At 39.1% G+C, this 19689-nt stretch overlaps 2 protein-coding genes and 2 non-coding genes across 4 annotated transcripts; 1 reads left to right on the top strand and 3 right to left on the bottom strand.

Annotated features, from left to right (window-relative positions):
- Positions 1 to 1525: 1525 nt before the first annotated feature.
- On the top strand, positions 1526 to 1644 carry LOC146490786 (5S ribosomal RNA). The gene has a single exon (XR_014872634.1). It is a non-coding gene; the product is annotated as a 5S ribosomal RNA (ribosomal RNA).
- Positions 1645 to 3835: 2191 nt separating this feature from the next.
- LOC146490787 (5S ribosomal RNA) lies at positions 3836 to 3954 on the bottom strand. Its single transcript, XR_014872636.1, has one exon. It is a non-coding gene; the product is annotated as a 5S ribosomal RNA (ribosomal RNA).
- A 3277-nt stretch (positions 3955 to 7231) lies between these two features.
- LOC146490788 (mast cell protease 1A-like) lies at positions 7232 to 8805 on the bottom strand. Its single transcript, XM_085151527.1, has 5 exons — positions 8635 to 8805; positions 8409 to 8556; positions 8188 to 8317; positions 7789 to 8040; positions 7232 to 7689 (listed from the first exon to the last, which is right to left on the bottom strand). The coding sequence occupies exons 1-5, from the start codon at positions 8744 to 8746 to the stop codon at positions 7531 to 7533; spliced, it is 801 nt and encodes a 266-aa protein (XP_085007653.1). The 5' UTR covers positions 8747 to 8805; the 3' UTR covers positions 7232 to 7530.
- A 1161-nt stretch (positions 8806 to 9966) lies between these two features.
- On the bottom strand, positions 9967 to 17150 carry LOC146490789 (duodenase-1-like). Its single transcript, XM_085151531.1, has 5 exons — positions 16378 to 17150; positions 16159 to 16306; positions 15950 to 16079; positions 14229 to 14492; positions 9967 to 14138 (listed from the first exon to the last, which is right to left on the bottom strand). Exons 1-5 carry the CDS (start codon positions 16433 to 16435, stop codon positions 13974 to 13976), a joined length of 765 nt encoding a protein of 254 aa, XP_085007657.1. The 5' UTR covers positions 16436 to 17150; the 3' UTR covers positions 9967 to 13973.
- Between the last annotated feature and the right edge of the window lie 2539 nt (positions 17151 to 19689).

Genomic DNA, 19689 nt, shown 5'->3' on the forward strand with positions numbered 1-19689 from the left:
GCGCCCTGTTTACGGTCCAAAACAAGTTAAGCAAATAAATAAATAAAGCGGCGATTTACATTTCTATAGATATCTCGGGCATTTACCCAATATATCTGTAAATGATGTTTATCGACTTGTCGATATTTTTCCCCCACGCCTCAGGGGAAAAGAGAAAATGGATTCAAATGTTATATTTCTCAGCTGTCCCTCGTTTATCGCGGGTGTTATGTTCTAAAAATTAACCAGTGATAGGTGAAATCAAGTAGCCAATTTTATTTTTTGACGGTGCAAAACGTTTCGTGTACATCGTGGACATACAGCACTGCACTTCAGAGTCACACTGCTAGCGATTGATGCAGTGATTCTGTACTGTACAGGAGAGACGGAGGAGATCGTCTGCAGCGATCAGGACGCAGGACGTAAAAAAGCATGCAAACTTGCACTAAAAAATCTGCGAAACAGCGAGGTGAAAGGTGAACCGCGTTATGGCGAGGGACCGCTGTAATTTTGAAGGTAAGTCACAACATACCCTTCGTACATACTAATGTATAGAAACCGTTACCAGCAATAGTTCATTTTTTGTGTGGCTTTTTTCACGGTTTGTTAACATGCTGTGTAGGTGTGTACTTGACTAGCTGATATCGACATAACGGGGAAAACATCTGGTTTGACTATTCTTCACCTGTAGTTTGAATGCTGAACCTGTTTAAATCATAAGACCAGTCACTATACAGAGATGTGCTTCTGAATGTGGACGATGTGTCTTCTGCTGCAGTAATGCAGTTCTGCTTGTGTTGAGTGATGTAAACAACTGATCGATCTAAACTCTTTAAACGTCAAAATTGATCATTAGATTTTTATGAGACAACAGTGGTGAGTGTTCCACCTTCTGCTCTTTGTAACTTAACGCGATTGTTCCGTTTTCGAGTTTTGGACATCAATTTTGGAGTATATCTTCGCAGTAGCGATTGACCGCAAAGTAAAGCTACCGGAAATGTACAACCCCACATCCGGTCTAAAACCAGGAAGTTAGCATTTTCTCGTGCACAGGGTCAATTAGGCAAACAAAGAATGCATTGTGTTAAAAGGTGCCTTCTGCTAGGTGTTAACAATGGTCTCCTGTCCAAGTGCTGACAAGGCTGCTTATCTTCCGAGACGAGATCTGATGTGTTCATGGTGGTATGGGCATAAGCGAAAGAGCTTAAAACCCCCCCACAGTCATGGTGTAATGACACATACATGCTTACATTTTTATCTGCTATATGTAACTTAAAGTCTCCAAACGACAACAATGTTTGACTTCCAAATCGTCCCAACGCACTGTGTGCTCTCTATCACTTGTACTGTGCTGTAATAAACTAACATGTGTTATTATCCAGATGTTACTGCAGGAAAAGCATTTTTGCAGATCAATGTTGAAGCTACAGTTAATAACGAAGGTTTGCATCTTTTCGCTGTAACATATGAAATGTATCACAATAACATTTATTGAACTGTGTGATATTTGCCACCTATAAAAGGTCTTTTGTATAGCTTCTCTCTCGCTTACGGCCATACCACCCTGAACACGCCCGATCTCGTCTGATCTCGGAAGCTAAGCAGGGTCGGGCCTGGTCAGTACTTGGATGGGAGACCGCCTGGGAATACCAGGTGCTGTAAGCTTTTGCACTTCTACACACAAACTGCAGAGGGCGCTGCTGCTCAATCAGTGGAGACAGCTTTAGTAAATACTCACTGATAACATTTCTAAAATTGAGGATTTTAGTTTTTGTAAACAAATACATAAATAAAATAAAATAATATAATATAATCTTTCAGACTATATATATATATATATATATATATATATATATATATATATATATATATATATATATATATATATCTTTACAATGCAAATGATACAAACTCAGTGAATTCACTTTTCTGGTGGGTATTTTCTGCAAGGATCACTGAGGTTCTGCTCAGTGTGATTCATGTGTCTGAAAGCTTCAGCATGTCAAAGATGCACCAACATTATCTCCTGGCTTTAGTTTCCAGACTGTCAGTAGATGTTGCTGCAGTCTGTAGCTTCCTCCTGTTTTCAACTCTGTACAAAGAACCTCAGTGATGATGTCCACTCCACTGAATCTGAACCTCCACAGCTGTCTGATGGACTCGCTGAGATTAAAAAACTAAAACAAACAAATTTAATAATACAAATAATTTCAGTTCCAATATTTAATCATTGCTGTAAGTAGACGATCAGTATCACTGTATCTAGAGCTTCTTTACATTTTTTTTGTGCACATGAACAGACAGACTATATTGAAATACTTAGTCTGAAAGATTTTTGTATTTTTTTTTGTATTTTTTTTTAATTGCACACATGGTGCAGAATAATGCAGTCCACATCAACTCCATCACTAAGACGTCAGCACTAAGACAAAATGTAATCATTATCTCTATAACTTTGTCAACAGAGCATTATATTATCATCACATCATTAACTGTTCCATATAATGAGTATAAAACTCCTCTCTGCGCCAGAGATTTTAAAACCAAATAGTGTGTGTGGTTTCACAAGTGCTTCATTTTCAGGTTAATAAAATTCTCTAGAGCAGCAGCTTAGTTGTTTTAGTTTATTTAATGAGAGATGGCAGGCAAGCAAGAACATGATGAGAAACAGGCAACGAGGAAAAAACATCAAAATGTAGAATATACACTTAAGCAAGTGAAACAAGAAAGTGGAGTCTAAAGGATCCTGCCATAACGGCTGTGATTGTGATATTTTTCCTCATTCATTGAAATGATTTCTCCCACAAAATATCCATGAGAGGAACGTTCACCAGGTCAAGTCAGCTACAAATAACTGATAATATGGTGGAGGCTTCCAAGGAGGAACTGAAAATCTGCAGGGATATGAATGAAACAGAGCTTTCATGAGGCATTGAGGTGTCATCTTCTCCTGCTGGTGATGTGATACCTAAAGACACACATATCAACAAGATCTAACCTCATGTGAAATGAATTTATGGTAAGAAAGTGACTGATCTTTTATCAGTTCAGATAAATGCATCACTGATTATTCTGAACACTTCTGCATCACTCAAACTAACTTCTTGTTGAAGTTGGCCGACAGGATTTTGAAGGAGGACCTAGTGGATCCCCACTTTAATGAGCATAATATCAGTGAACACTAAATGCAAATAATCAAAATGCTCATTAAAGAAGCAGTGCTCTGTAGTTATCTAATGCAAGTGCTATCTGTTTCAGGGAATAACTGCCATCCGTAATCAACACAAGGTTTTTTGAACTGTCAGGTTTGCAGACAACATGGCACACATGAAGAATGGGAATTCCTCATGTGTGCAGGAAATTTGGGGAACACTTATAGTTGATGTCTTAATTATGCAAATAGCTACTATGAAGTTGATGCTTCCTGTTCTGTCAGACAGAAAACAACTATTTGTATCAAGTTACGTCACATTGTCTGAAATAAAATCATTATAATAAAGTTAGATACGTATATTTTTAGATAAAATCTTTAAGTATAATATATAAGATGATATTTCAAAGTCACAAAGGTAAAACTCTTCAAAATGGCATACCAAATGTAGGTCAAATGAATAAACTATAGATCTAAAAAAAGAAAAACACATTTGTTCAATGTTCTCTAGGAAAAAATGAGGATCCTTTTTGTCGCTGGAGTTTCACAACCAGAGAACCGGCCTGAAGAAACCTGTTACGAAGCTTTTAAAAGTGAGCATTTTCCAAGCATCAGTTTTAGAAATGTTATCGGTGAGTAATTACTGAAGCTGTCTCCACTGATTGAGCAGCAGCGCCCTCTGCAGTTTGTGTGTAGAAGCGAAAAAGCTTACAGCACCTGGTATTCCCAGGCGGTCTCCCATCCAAGTACTGACCAGGCCCGACCCTGCTTAGCTTCCGAGATCAGACGAGATCGGGCGTGTTCAGGGTGGTATGGCCGTAAGCGAGAGAGAGGCTATATAAAAGACCTTTTATAGGTGGCAAATAGACGTTATTGCGATACATTTCATATGTTACAGCGAAAAGATGCAAACCTTCGTTATTAACTGTAGCTTCAACATTGATCGGGGTGTTTTCTTGCTCAAAATTCTATTGCAGCTATAAATTCGTATCTGCATGAGGTGTGCATTGGTCCAACTGTTTCCAGTTAATTTTTTGTAACTATTTGTATTTATTTGTACATTTGTAAATATATTCAGATACATTCTTAAAATTTAATTTTGATTTTAACAAGAAAATGTTTTAGACAAAAAGTGTTCCTAATAAATAAAGAGTAACACATTTATCTAGCGTTCCTTATTTTTAATGAAAACGTTTGGGGGGAAAAGTAGGCTTTAATCAAATAATGTACCAAGACAATAACAAGACAATTCTCAACTTGATTCTCTCTCTGACTATATCTAGCCAGTACCTCTTAAGCTCACACACTAACTCAGGCTCCTTCCCCACCAGAGAAATGAGATTCCATGTCCCAATTGCCAGTCTTGGTAGCTGGGGATCAGTCCACCAGGGTCTCTGTTCCTGGCAGCTGCCCGGCACCTGATCTCTACGGCGCCTCCTGTGGGTGGTGGGCCTGCAGGAGAATGGGCCAATGTCTCTTTTTCGGGCTGTGCTAGATATAGTCGGGCTCACCTCAGCGCACGGCTTGGGCTCTCTAGCCAGTCTCCTGGGGAGAGGGTGAACTCTTGCCCCTGGTGAAAGGCGGCGGGCTGTGGTGGGTATCCTATTATCCCCTCGCCTTGCTGCCTGTACGTTGGGGTTTCTCCCAGTGGACGAGAGGGTTTGTTCCCTGGGCCTTCAGGTTGGGGAACAGGCCCTGACTGTCATCTGCGCTTGTGCACTGAATGGAGGTCCAGAGTACCCAGCCTTCTTGGAGTCCCTGTGTGGCGTGCTGGAGGGTGATCCGCCTGGGTACTCTGTTGTCCTGCTGGCAGACATCAATGCTCATGTGGACAATGACAGTGAGACCTGGAGGGGTGTGATTGGCAGGAATGGCCTCCCGGATCTGATCCGAGTGGTGTTTTGTTTTTAGACTTCTGTGCAAGCCACAGTCTGGCCATATGGAAAAGCAAGTTCGAACATAAGAGTGTCCATAAGTGCACGCGTCACCAGGATGCTCTAGGCCGCACGTTGATGATCGATTTTATAATCGTATCACCAGACCTGCTGCCATATTTTCTGTACACTTGGGTAAAGAGAGGGGCTGAGCTGTCAACTGATCAGCACCTGGTGGTGAGTTGGATTGGATGTCAGGGGAGAACGCTGAACAGACCTGGCGCGCTTGAATATATAGTGAGGGTACGCTGGGAACGCCTGACAGAGGCCCCAGTCTACAAGATATTCAATACACAATTCCAGCAGAGCTTCAACAGCATTCCAAGGAAAACTGGGGACACCTCTGTGGGAGGTGCTCCGGGAGTATGGGGTGTTTGGTCCGTTGCTACAGGCCATTTAATCAGTCCATTTGAGGATTCAGGGGTGACCCTGAATCCTCCCTTAGCTATGCTGCAATAGGTGTAGGCTGCTGGGGAATTCCCATGATGCATGAGCATTTCTTCTTCAGTCACCTTTCTCACTCACTATGTATTAATAGACCTCTCTGCATTGAATCACACTTGTTATCAATCTGTGTCCCACTTCCACAGCATGTCTTTCATCCTGTCTTCCTCACCCCAAGGTCACGGCAGAGGGCTGGCCCTCATGCATTATTGTAGGGTCTACCTTACAATATAAAGCGTCTTGAGGCAACTGTTGTTGTTGTTTGGTGCTGCTTAAATGAAATTGAAAGACACTAGTCAGAAGCCATTTTGAGAATGCAGTGGGGAGAGGCTAAAGTGATTTTAATCTTCCTTGTATAGATGTATTGGAAATGCAAACATTTGATTGGAAAGGTATTATTTTAGACTCAGAGGAAAGATTCATACAGCAAGTCAGTGAAAAGTAATTTTTGGAGAGCCAAAGGTTTACACAAATGGGAGGAAATCTTTAGTTTTTTTGTTTTTTTTACCTGATAAATATCTTGACATGTTGACTGCAATCAGATGACACATGAGTGTGCAAATGACTGAGGTCTGGATGCAAAGCTTTGAGGTTTGAATTCAGAGAGAGGATGACTGTGAGCATAGATGGTCTCTATGTTATATAGATACAGTCTGTGTTGTTTAGGCCTCGTTACTATGCACATTTTCACTAGATATTAGAACAACGTTAAGAAAAAATTCTCAGAATTTTGAGATTAGAGTCAAAAATGTATTTCGAAAAAAAAGGTTTACCCTTGTTGTCCAAAGACATACTGCTACGGCTGCTATACCCTCTATAAAATGCCTTGTTTAGGCGAGTTATTGAAACAAATTGATCAGCCGTTTTGTCATACAGCATACATCCCCTTGCATTTATCGATGTAACTATCGATAACCTTCCTATCTGTCCATTACAAGCCATTTTCTTGTGTGCAAATGCACTCTTCAACAATTGTGTGTTTTTCCATCCAGATGCAGTTTTCTGCACCATCTTATCAATGTTCTTATACTGATCACCACATTGTGGTTACATGCTAAAAGAGAAATAATTTCCTTCCTGTTACTAAAACCGATTCTGAAGTACAATTTCAGTCAGAGGATATAGCAACCCTGGCAGTTTGTAATCTGTAGTCTCCACATTTCAACTTTTTTCTTGAAATACTATTTCAACTTTTTTCTCAATTATTTATTCTTATTGTGGCCCTAATACTCATTTGTACACCTTCAGGGAATTATTCAGATGTAGGAGGAGCACTGGAGTTAACAGGAGTACTTGAGCGCTTCCCAATTGATAGTGAAAAAATTTTAATCAGGTGTCATTTCCCCTTTTTGTGTTTCACAACTTGTGATTACACTTTTGCTTATTTATTACTCTTTTAATTTTTTCTTCGCTTTTTTCTTTTCTTTTATGATCTTTTAGCTGTGTCAGGCTCAATGTTCCGCCTTATGGAAATGTTTTACCCAAACGCTGATAGCTCAATTTCCATATTTTCCCTTCCCATAAACCCCATTCGTAAACATGAAAGCTTCCTGTTCACTGGGGGTTTCTTTACCAGATGTGTTAGCCATGCTCACAATTGTCTAATTTTATCTAGCATGCTCAAGTCTCCTATAGACCCTGAATACAAACAGGCATGGGATTCTATTTTTGACTCCAAGCTTGTTGTGGAAATCTGAAATAAAATGAGGTGCACACAACCACGCTGTTTTCATTTGCTTATTTAACGTTGGGGGTCAAACAACAGTACAGACAGCACGCCAGCAGAATTACAAGCACCGAAACATAAAAAGTTACAAGTTATCTACATCCCATGGTCATAAAATACATTTAGAACATTGTTATAAAAGATAACTTGAACATCAACACTTGCTGAAAGAATCCATGGTGACAGAATAAAGTGATAAGGAGCTTTAAATTCAATAAGGTCAGCTTGACAGAGCAAAGTAGCAGAATCTTTTTAATTTTCTCTTTTGGTTACATCGACAGAGCAATCAGGAATGCTTAAATTACACCTCTGAGATTCTTGTCGATCCATTGACGGTATTTTGAGATGTCCGTATAGACATTGGGTACATCTGGGTATTTGCAGTTTAAATGTTTGTTGAAAGAAACAACACCAACTGCGAACCCGCTGCAGACCAGAGGACCACCGGAATCTCCCTGTGAGGAGGACATATTTTAATTTTGTCAGTTTATATTAAGTGTTTTATATATTTTGCAAAATTTAATTAGTATATATTGAAAGGACAGAAAACATACCTGACAGAATCCTTTATTTGTTCCATAGCCACCTGCACAGATAACGTTTTCTGGAAGATTAGGCCATTTTTCCTTACAGATTTGATATTTAATGACAGGAACGTCCACCACTCTCAGCTCATTAGGTAGAGTGTAATTTTCAGTGAAACCCCATCCAGCCACCTGGCACACTTCATTTTCTTGTAGTTTTATTTCAGCATGTGGAAGCTGAATTATCTGTGCTGTGCCGTCTAGTTGAACTTTCCTAGATAACTGAAGACACACAACATGAAATGAGAATTAGAAATGTCTGTTTTCATACAGTAACCCTTTTGCTGTGATGAAATTTGACTTATAACGCCACAAATATAGGGTCTTATAATTCATGTGAAACTGTTACAACTATGAATATGTACTTACTTTAAGGAGCATGATGTCATCACCATATTGAACATCTCTATAATTTTCAAACTTGATGGATTTTTTAATCTCTATTTTTTCATGATGGTCGTTGAGATTGTGGCTTCCAAGAACAACGTGTGTAAGGCTCCTGAAGAAGTAATCAATGAGACTTGGTCAGTTTTAACAAAACGAATAAGAAATTGCCACAAAAGACGTTGGATTACTTACAACTTACTTACCCATCGTTACAGTGTGCAGCAGTGACCACAAAGTCTTCAGCGATGAGAAATCCTCCGCATTTATGACCATGTTTGTTCTGCACTGAGGCCATATAAAGCATTGAGTTCTCTGCTGCCTTTTCCCCATGTATAATATCACTTCCATGCCCTAAAAAAGTCAAACCAAAATTAAGTTAATGTCCCAACAAATGGTTGGAAATTGATAACAAAGACTTGCAGTTCTTACCGAGGCATGCAAGAAGATGGAACAGTAGAAGTTTTTGCAGACCGTGCATGATGTTAGCCAAACGGTGAATTGTTTCTGGTAGGAGCATCAAGGAGACCTTTTTATAGGGCATTTTGCCTTGTTGGTAAGTATGATAATAATCACTCTCATTTTGACTTTGAACCACATCCTTTTCACCCACCCAGGCCACCCCCACTTTGAGAAATGTGAGAAATGTTGCAAATGTCTTTTTTGTGTTTTATTATGGATGCGTAAAACCAAGAAAAAAACCCTTACATCCGATGACCAAATGCTGATCAAACAACTTTTTTAAGGAGCCAAATTTTGTGTGCTTTCTTTCCCAGGCAAGCTTACATATCAGCTCAGAAAGTGAAAGTGTAACACAATACAGAAACAGTGCAATTACGATACCTTTTTAAAGTCTCACCTTTGCAAAATAATATTTTTTGACTGAGTTTTAACTTTGTGTATACTATACCATCACAACTAAACACCCTGCTGCTGGTGACCTTCTACAGATCCACCATCGAGAGCCTGCTCACCTATGCAGTAACAGTGTGGCATGCCAGCTGCAGACAGGAAGAGACTGCAGAGGGGGGTAAACACAGCGCAAAAAATCATCCTTGTCTGCCATCTATAACTGCCGTTGTCTCACCAGGGCCAGAAACATCTTGAAGGGCATTACCAACCCTGGCTACCATCTTCTTAACCTACTACCCTCTGGTAGGCGCTTCAGATCCTTACAGGCCAGAAGAAACAGACTCAGGGATAGCTTCTTCCCCAAAGATATCACCATACTCAACTAAAACTTGCACAAACGTAATTTGCACTTCAGTATCCTAAGCACATGTGCACTATGGAGCTGTTTTAAATCTTGTTATAATTTGTATAATGACAATAAGGACTTTCAATTCAATCACAACTGGTATTTATATTGAGGATTTTCCTAAACGAATCACTCAAAAAAAAACCCACCATTATTCGCTGGAATAGATCAAAGCTGCTGAAACAAATTCTGTGATGAATTCTGTGATGAATTGTTTTTCAATCAGGGAAATCATAATTACCAGATTTATGAATTTCATTGTTGTCAGTTACAGCAATAAAACTACTGCATTCACACTATTAATACGTAAAACTGCAACTGATACATATAGATAAGAGTCGAGCATTATCGCTCATCTGTTAACGTGCTAACTTAACACATCAAGTTTAACTGGCTATAAAATGTTGCTGATAAGTCTGACTTCTAACAAACAACCACATGCACATCAAAGAAATACAGCATAATAAAAAAATAATATTAATAATAATACAGATACACACACACATATATATATACAACGTTTTATACATATTGCATGTGGGTTAAAACTGCAACACTCTATTGATATTTATTTATTGTTTCATTATTTTTCATTATTTTATTTTGGCTTATATTCTGTCCAAAGTTTCTGAGACTTTTTACATCGGACTCTGCACTGCTTCACATCAACAGAACCTGAACTCAAGCCACTGGTTCCCTTTCAGCACAAGCCTGAAGGGCAGCCTGAACCTGCTTTGTGCCACGCACACCCCCAGCCTGCACCGTCTGGTCCTGTTGCGCCATAGGTTTCCGCACTGTCTGGTCCTGCTTCGCCCAAGCCAGTGGTCTGTACTCCACTTGAGTCAGTGGTCACCGCACAGTCTGGACCTGATTCGCTCAAGGGTCTCCGTTGACCTCCTGAGGGGTGCAATATTCGCGGCCTCCATCAGCCTCCAGTCCTGTCGCCCAACGGTTTTTGTCATCATTGTCAGCCTCCAGACCCAGATCCGCTCCGCCTTCATAGCTGGCCTCCTGGTCAGCTTCCAAAATTGCTCTGTCTTCGCCAGTGGCCACACTTTTGGCCTCCTGAACTGTTAGTTCTTTGTTTTGGTCTCTAATGCTCCTGTTTTTCTTTGTGTTCACTCGAAACACAAAAGATGAACCTTTTGCGAAACAGTCTGTTTTGCTGGTAAGTATGATTATTATCTACAATATTTTTTTATTTCTAACCACATCCTTAGTTCAAGGTAGGTTTGCACACTTGTGTTGCATGATCATAATCATAGTGCCACATCAGTCTGAAGGACAGACATGCTCGTCCATCATTATGCTAACACAATTTGCTGCTCATTTTTAGTTGAACTTTTGAAATTTAAGACACTTTAGGCCTCCCGATTTGTTTCATTCAATATCCTTTTTGGCCTCCTGGTCAACTGTAGGTACAAATCAAGTGACTTTGGATATTTTTAATGAGTGGAAACTCAGATGTAAAGACTTTACTGTGGAAATCAAACTTTGTCAGTATGATTAAGTGGCTATTTTGGATTATACATCATTGCCAGTGACTTTTGTGACTTTCTTCTTTGCTTTTTTCTCTTATTCTCTGCATCTTTCAATGACGAAGCACAGAAACCAGTTTCCTGCTTCAGTTCTATCATCAGACTCATTGGTTTATCAAGGTTATCTTGGTTATGTAATGGTTGAAAACTGACAAAAAGCCTTATAGTATAGTGTGTACTGGCAACATATAGACATTATATGTGGAAGCAAACTACAATGTGTTTAAAAGTTGTTTATTCCAAGCTTTTTGGATTTTCGTTCCTCTGGTTTTTCACATACATTGATCGACCTGTAGTTTAACTATACTCACAAGTAAAGAAGGCAGATGCCAGGCTTGACACAGCTGAATGGCATTATCTTTGAGATCTGCAGCAAACTAGATGAACCGCAGACACTACAGGATCCAGATAAGCTATTGTTTGTAGAACATGTACGTAAACTGTCTTTGCACACACATTTGCTAATTTCTCATGCATTTAATCTTTGTACTACTAGTCTGACTATATTATTATTTTGCATTTGTTTTCCTATAAAATCTTTAGCTGTAGTACATGATGCATATAATCTATTTCTGTATAGTTCAAATCTCATTAGCTTGTGGACAGAGTGTCTGCCGTTCAGCCATTAGAAGATGCTATTCAACAATTTAGCTCACTGAAATGTCTGATAAAGCTTTCAGCAGAGGTCTGTATTTCTGAATTTAAAAAAGTCCATGTCAAATGCTAAGTCGTTACCTTACCTCATCCAAATGTCATCCATAATTGTCCTTCTTAGATAAGAACTGATTTCACTCTTGTCACCCTTGTCCACATGCTGAATCTCTTAAGGCTGTATCCCTTGTACTTTGCCACGTTGTTAAGGAGACTAGTGTAAGGTCATTCAGATTCTCAGCTCACAGTTCTTCTCTTTTCCTAAGTTCTTATTAATTCTCGTACCCGGCTCAAGGACAAGAGGTCAGGAAAAGACGATGGGAAGGATTTCTGGAATGTATCCTATATTAAATATTTTTGTTCTTTCTTGACTGTTTAAAACATTTGTCCTACAGCAACCACCATAGATAAAATTATGCACTGGAATTTCGAGAGATTAAGTAAACAGACATCCAGAGGTGAAGTTTTTACACACTGTAACTTTGTCATAAGGATGGACCCACACCCTGAGTATTGGGAAAGGTTTAATACGTTTATTTACAAGCTGTGAATAAAACAAAATGGCACTGTCGGTGATATGGTGAGATTGAGGCTGAGTACATTATCTGGCTGACACGAAGATCTGCCCACACATGAGTTTATCAGTAGATTGATTAAGTAGAGAAACCAATAGCGGAATAGAAGATGTTTTTGGCTTTTCTTTTTACACATTGGTGTAAAAAAAGTTGTTTTTAACGAGCCTTCTCTTTTTTACATCACTTCTCAGAAGAGACATTTTCAGGCTAGCTTGCATATCAGATCAGAAAGTGAATGTTCTTAGTTCTTACCTCGCCTTTTACCGTCAAAGAAAATGTTTACTATCACAACTTAATTTTAAACGGACAACTTTTTGAAATGAAGAGCATAAGAAGAAACAACATTATTCATTTGCATAGGCCAAAGCTACCAAAACACATGTGATTAGTGTAATAAACTGTTTTGGAATCAAAGAAACCACAGTCACTAGATACCGGTCATAATGTCAGCATTCTCACAGAGATGAAAACACTGCGTTCACACTGGCTAATGACTAAAACAACAATGGCTTGCTAATAACTAATGCTTGCTAATTTACTCCATAGCATATAGCAGATAAGAGTCATATTATCTCCCATCTTTCAATCTGATTGAACATGTATAAATGCCTAGAAAATGTTGCTGACTAAAAATACTTGCTTTAGACAAACAGCCACAAGTACAGCAGCAAATGCAGATACATGCATATTCACAATGTGTTAATAATAATGGATTGGATTTATATAGCGCTTTTCAAGGCACCCAAAGCGCTTTACAATGCCACTATTCATTCACTCTCACATTCACACACTGGTGGAGGCAAGCTACGGTGTTAGACATATTGCATGTTCTGCGTGCAGAACTAAAACATTACTGAGATACCGAATTCATATACGCATGGTTTTAGTATTAGGGCATTTTATATTTTGGCTCATATATGATCCATGTTTTCTGAGACTTTTTTTTGGCTATCGTCACGGGTCTTAGGTTGAAGCAATTTTCTTTTTGTATCTATAGCAACGTTTTGCTTTTTAAAGTGGAAAAAACTAAAGCCTTTGGCCTGTTCCTTGGATGTTCCCACAGCAAAGTTCCCCAAAAAAGTTTTGAAAACGACACGAGTAAGAGAAAATACAGTTTCAAGCTTCAGGTTTTATTTTTTGCTTTTGGACTCACTGTAATGCAAAAATGCTTAAAGAGATTTAATCATTCATGACACCTGACAGTGTAACAGAACATCTTGACTCAGGATTACATTTCTCTGCATGAAATGAATGCAAATGATATTCATATGGAAACATGAACAGTAATCTCACAGACTGGAGGTGCTGTTGATTGGTGTCAAGAAGGAAGAGCTGGCTATCATAGTGTGAGAGGGAAGGTACATCCTGGACAGCCTGCAAGTTGTTTGCAGGCGTGACACAAGGAGACAGAAAACCATTCACTGTAAAATCTAAAATCATCAATTAAGCAAACAAGTGTGTCGGTAAACTATGAGAGAAAGCCTCGGCCAACAAGGAACTTTAAACCCAGAACCTTCTTTCAGTCAGTAAATGGTTCTCACCACACACTATTCTGATCTCACACCAAACTCTCCATTTTCGTGTTTCTGACAGATGTGAAAAGTTAATTGAACGCTGCCCCCTAATGGTGAAAATCTAGCTCTGATTTCGCTAAAAACTCCCATTGAGGTCTAACAAAATGATCATGACTGGTTGGAGCCCAGGGAAGGAAGGTAGGACAAAAGATGCACTGTGGAAGAGAGCCAGAGATTAGTAGCATTTCTTTTTCTTAAGAATGGGTTTGATCCAAGAAACGAATTTTGATATGTCTGTATAAACGTTGGGGACATTCGGATAGTCACAGATATTGTTGTTGTTAAAGGAAACGACACCAACTGCCAAATTGTCACACACCAGAGGGCCACCAGAGTCACCCTGTGAGGAGGAAATATTATTATTTGATTTGCCCGTCAATCATCAATCTTTTTTTTAATATCATAGGTTGTAGAAAGAAAAAAAAGTTACCTGACAGATTCCTTTGTTTTTAAAGTATCCACCTGCACAAATAACTTTAGCCGGAAGCATATTCTGCCAAACACTCTGACACCTGTCCTTGTTAATAATGGGGACATCCACCACTTGCAGCTCGTCAACATTTTCACCTTTACTTTTTATGGCCCCCCATCCAGCTACACTGCAGGTTTTGTTTTCCTTTAGATTCATTTTTGGATGTGGAAGTTTAATTGGCTTAATAACTTTGTTTCCTTCCAGGCGAGCTTTCCTGGACAGCTAGTGGCAGAAAATAAGAAATGAGATAGAAAAGAGAATACTTAAGGCAAATTTAATAGGGTTTAAATCCAAACCATGTCCACATGTGTAGCTGGTCAGTTGAATAACCAATATGTACTACAATACACAATCATCACTAACATGTTAGTATACCTGTTAATGTGCAACACATTGTTAAAGTAAATAAAAACATGTTTGTTTTGTATCACATATATTGCAAAAGGCAAGCAATAAGGAACTTTCTTTCTTTCATGTGCTTTCCCATGAGTAACGTATCTGGGGCCAGTTACTTAAAATAAACTACAGTATTGTGTAAAAGTGTTGAGGCACCACTTATTTCTTTATAGTTAGCTTCCTGTCACGGCGGGGTGCGCCGGTGTGAAGAAGAGGTAGACCCAGATGCAGACACAGTGGAGACAGAACTAGGTTTCCAAAAATAAAGCGAGCCTTTATTGTGGCTGATGGCATGACAAAAACACTAGAGAACACTGAAACTGGGAAAACTAAGGAGACCAAGAACACTGTGTAACCTAAAAAGACTATGACACTCTGTGAAAGAACTATGAAGAAACTATGAACACAGAGTAACTAGGCAGGCTATGAAACAGTGACACAATAACAGAAACTATGAAAAGATGAGGTGAGGATAACAGACGATCTGACCCCGACTGCGCAGAAACACACGGATTAAGTACACATGAGGAATGATCAGGGGAAGCGGAATCACATGGGGAAAACAGCTGACAACAATTAACATAATGACAGGACAGGGGACGTGAAGCTAAATACAATAAACAAAAAACACAAGGATCCTTCAAAATAAAACGGGAAACATAACGAGACCCAGACATGACTCGAACTAGACAAACAAAGAAAACTTGGACATGAAACATGACAGATAAACACACGAAGACTTAACACAGAAAACTTCACACAGGGATGAGACCAATGGGGAGCTTGATAAATCATGAATTAAAACTGTAACCTAGGCATGACAGAATATAACTAGATAAACTGAAATGAAACTAGACTGAAAGGAATAACAAAAACATCAAGAAACTCAGAATACTGGGTTACATGACCCCGGACCATGACACTTCCAAGGAGCCAGGCTTCACACACGGCTTGCTGAAATGCATAAAATTCATTTCATGTCCAGTTCTTATACCTCACTATTTTCAGAACATTTCAGGTTTTTAGAATTCTTTTTGAACAGTGACGAGGACAATGCAGTTTGACAGGCATAAAATGGTATTTGTGCACCAACATGGTGACTGTCAAACAGCTACTAGCCAAACACTTGGCCAAAACAAAAGCAAAAGACAAAATCTATCTATATAGCATCAACATAACAGATAAATAATATCAGGAAGTCGTGTAAGTAGGATATGCAGCAAAAAACCTGATACAGGACCTAAGATATGCATGTCTATGAGATTCAGAAGTTATCTACTTACTTTGAGAAGCATGATATCATTTCCAGATAGAACATCCTTAAAAGAATGTTTGCACATCTTCACATCATATCTCATTGTGTCATCAACCTTTTTGAGATTGTGAGTGCCCAGAACAACACTTGTAGGATTCCTACATTAACGATAATAGAGAAATTGAACGTTTATGTTTAGATGAATTTGAGGTTGCATGAAGAGTTTTGATTACTTACTTAGGAGCACAGTGCGCTGCAGTCATTACAAAATATTCACTGACAAGGAAACCACCACATATATGTCCATTGTTGTTTTGCACCGATGCCATATACATCATCTGCTTTTTCTCAGCCTTTCTGCCTTTTATGATTTGACTCCCCAGTGCTGAAAGCAAATGTGCAAAATTTAAAAGCAACACACTTTTGCACATCTGTAAGAAATGGATAAAATCTTACCATTATGTCCAAGAAGCGTCAAAGTTTGGAAGAGCAGAAACCCTTGCAGAGCGTGCATGATGCATGGAAGTCGGGTGAAAAATCTTTCAGGGAGATAGTTGACCCCTTTATGCTTTACCTTGCACTCTGTCTGTGGTTTGTGGTTTTTGGGTTTTTTTCACTTCCTGTCTTCTCAGTATTCATTTCACATTTATCTTCACAGAACGTTTGAATCACTCTTTAGGTGAAACGTCTTCAAAAACTTCCAGATGCTTTTCTTTCCGAGCTCCAGCTTAATTAACACAGTGATGTAGACTAAATGCTGTCACATGTACATGGAGATATATGTATACAATCTACACACACAGAAGTACTTTGTGCAGGATCCCTGATACATCTAACTCACAAAATATAATTAAAAGCACTGTTTTGTTGGAGCGCACGTGCAGAAGCTCCATGATCATTTCTAACAGGCTGAAAAACAGGAATGCAGGAATCAAGATATCCAGAAGAGCAGAATGGTTAGCAAACATGGCAGTGTTTGTAGTTGTGTAATGACCTATTTTCATGGTCCTATTTGTGTTATGCACGTGTATATCGATGTTTGTGCAAAGCAGGCCAAACCAAATTGTCACACTACCACGACATATTTATACTGTCTGTATTATTTTTCTTTTCTGAAATGCTGTTTTATGCCAGATAGTAATGGTGCACACACCTTCCAAAAAGTTAAACTTTTGTCTCATTATTCCACAAAGTATTTGTCCAGTCTTTCAAGTCGTGGGGATCATCAAGATATGTTTTAGCAAATGTCTCTTTGGTCAGCAGTGGTTTTCTCCTGAACTGTCCCATGGATGCCATTTTTGCCCAGTCTTTTTTATTGTTTAATCATGAACTGAGCTTGACTGAGACACGTGAAGCCCGAGGTTCTTTAATGTTGTTCTGGGTACTTTTGTGACCTGGATAAATCATGGATGTGCGCTTGGAGTAATTTTGGTAGGCCGGTCACAGAGTTATCAGTGACTTTGTTTCTCGAGTGTTTCTTTAGATTGCTGTATGAAGTGTTGCTTATTTGGATGTTGTGTTACATTATATTTCATTTTATTTTAAATTGGGTTTTGGATGTTATAAATAAACAAATGAATTTGCATTGTAAACTGAAAAGAAAAACAATACAATTTTGATGTAAGAGATGCAAGATGAGTAATTACATACAGAAAAAGAGTAGCAACTAATCAAACACTTTGTGCATCACCTTGCTGTCTGTCTGTGGTTTCATCAACACTTTTATCTGTTTCTCTTCTGAAAGTTTTCTTCCAGAGAATATCAAAGCACTTTTTTTGTGGGTGTTGTTTTGCTGCTAGGGGTGTGAAAACTCACACCATGGCTTGACAGCCAAACATGTGAAACAATGAAACCAGTTTCCAGTTTCACAGATGTTAAAGCATATCACTGTTTAGATTGTCAACATGTATGTAACATTAAGTACAAAAAAAGTCCATAAAGGCATAATAAACAGCGACCACATAAAAAGACCAAACAAAACAATAATTTGGTCCAATCTACATATAGAAGCCCTGTTACATGAAAGGAAGCCATCCCCAGTAGTATTGCAGTTTATTGTAATACTTTATTTCAGGACAATGCTCCGGCTGTTAATATGTGCTATTTTCTTAAGTTTAGTTTTGTTACAAGATTGAGCATCCCATAAAATGAGCAGGGCCTAATGACAGGCCCTGTACTAGGAGCCTAGTTCAACTTTTACTTTCTGTTTTCTGGATTCCCTTACCCTAACATCAGCGATCACATTCTAGGGTATGGTTGCAGCCATGTTGGAGTAATTACGTTACTTAATTACTGACAGCGAGCCATGCCTCTGAGTCCACTTCCCTTCACCTGACATGGTCCTCATCAGGGGTTGAGGAACCAGGAAACACTGATGAAAAGTCAGCTACTAGAACAAGAAGGCATAAGTAGACAAGGGATGACAATAGGGAATTTTTGGAATACCACTATGCATGTAAGTTTTATGCATTTATCAGAAATGACCATAGACATTACTGGATTACTCACAAATCATTAAACATTATGTGTTATGTCATTAAACTGTCCACCAGTGAACACGAGTGGTCAGTAGTGACATATTTATTCAACAAGTGAAGGACTTGAGGAAAAGAGGCACAGAAAAGAAGATCAGACACCAGTGAGGGAGGATAAGAAGGACAGATGCAACAACATTGTCATCCCCTATGTAGCCGTAGTATCAGAGAAACTCAGGTTTTCTCCAAGCATGACATCCCGGTGTACTTCAGACCCAGCAACACACTCAGACAAAAACTGGTTCACCCGAAAGACAAAACGCCAAAACACAGACTTAACAATGTGGTGTATGCCGTACAGTGCAGCGAGGAATGCCCAGACCTCTACATTGGAGAGACCGAACAGCCACTTCACAAGTGCATGGCACAACACAGAAGAGCCACCTCCACAGGACAAGATTCAGCTGTCCATCTGCATCTTAATGTGCATTTAGAGTTTTAGTTGGCATGCTCACATTTAGAGCATGCCAACTAAATGTGAACGTTGGCATGCTCAAAAGACTGACCTTTGTCCTTAAGATGCAGATGGACTCCTGAATCTTGTCCTGTGGAGGTGGCTCTTCTGTGTTGTGCCATGCGCTTGTGAAGTGGCTGTTCGGTCTCTCCAATGTAGAGGTCTGGGCATTCCTCGCTGCACTGTACAGCATACACCACATTGTTAAGTTTCACACCTTGGCTCAGGCGATTAGAGGATCATCAGGGGGTCCTTTTGTCCCTCTTTGAGGGGATACTCCCACTAGGTTTAAATCTGGGACTCCCCACCATTTGACCTTAGAACTGAAGAAGCTTCTCGGGTGAGAGGTGAAACGTCTTCAAGCAACTTAAAGAAGTCCAGACGCTTTTCTTTGCAAGTTCCTTTGACTACGATGACCTGGATGACTGAGAACCTTCACAGACATAAACACAATGAACATAGGACACCAGACCTCTTCAAAATAAAACAGGAAACATAATGAGATGCAGACTCAACATGAGAGTGACAACATAGGACACGCAGACATAAAACATGCGAAGAGCGAGGGAGACTGAAACATATGGGTGCAGACACAAGGGGAATCTAATAAACAATGAACTATAACAGGGAAACATAGACAAATTACAAATTAACTTAGATAATGTAATGAACTTCAACATAAACATCAAAATATATTAAAACTCAAAACGCTGGGTCAAATGACCCAGGATTGTAACAGTTGTATGTTTCTGTTCATGAGTTTGTTTGTCATTCATATAG

Source organism: Neolamprologus multifasciatus, chromosome 23 (assembly GCF_963576455.1).
Source record: "Neolamprologus multifasciatus chromosome 23, fNeoMul1.2, whole genome shotgun sequence".
NCBI lineage: Eukaryota > Metazoa > Chordata > Actinopteri > Cichliformes > Cichlidae > Neolamprologus > Neolamprologus multifasciatus.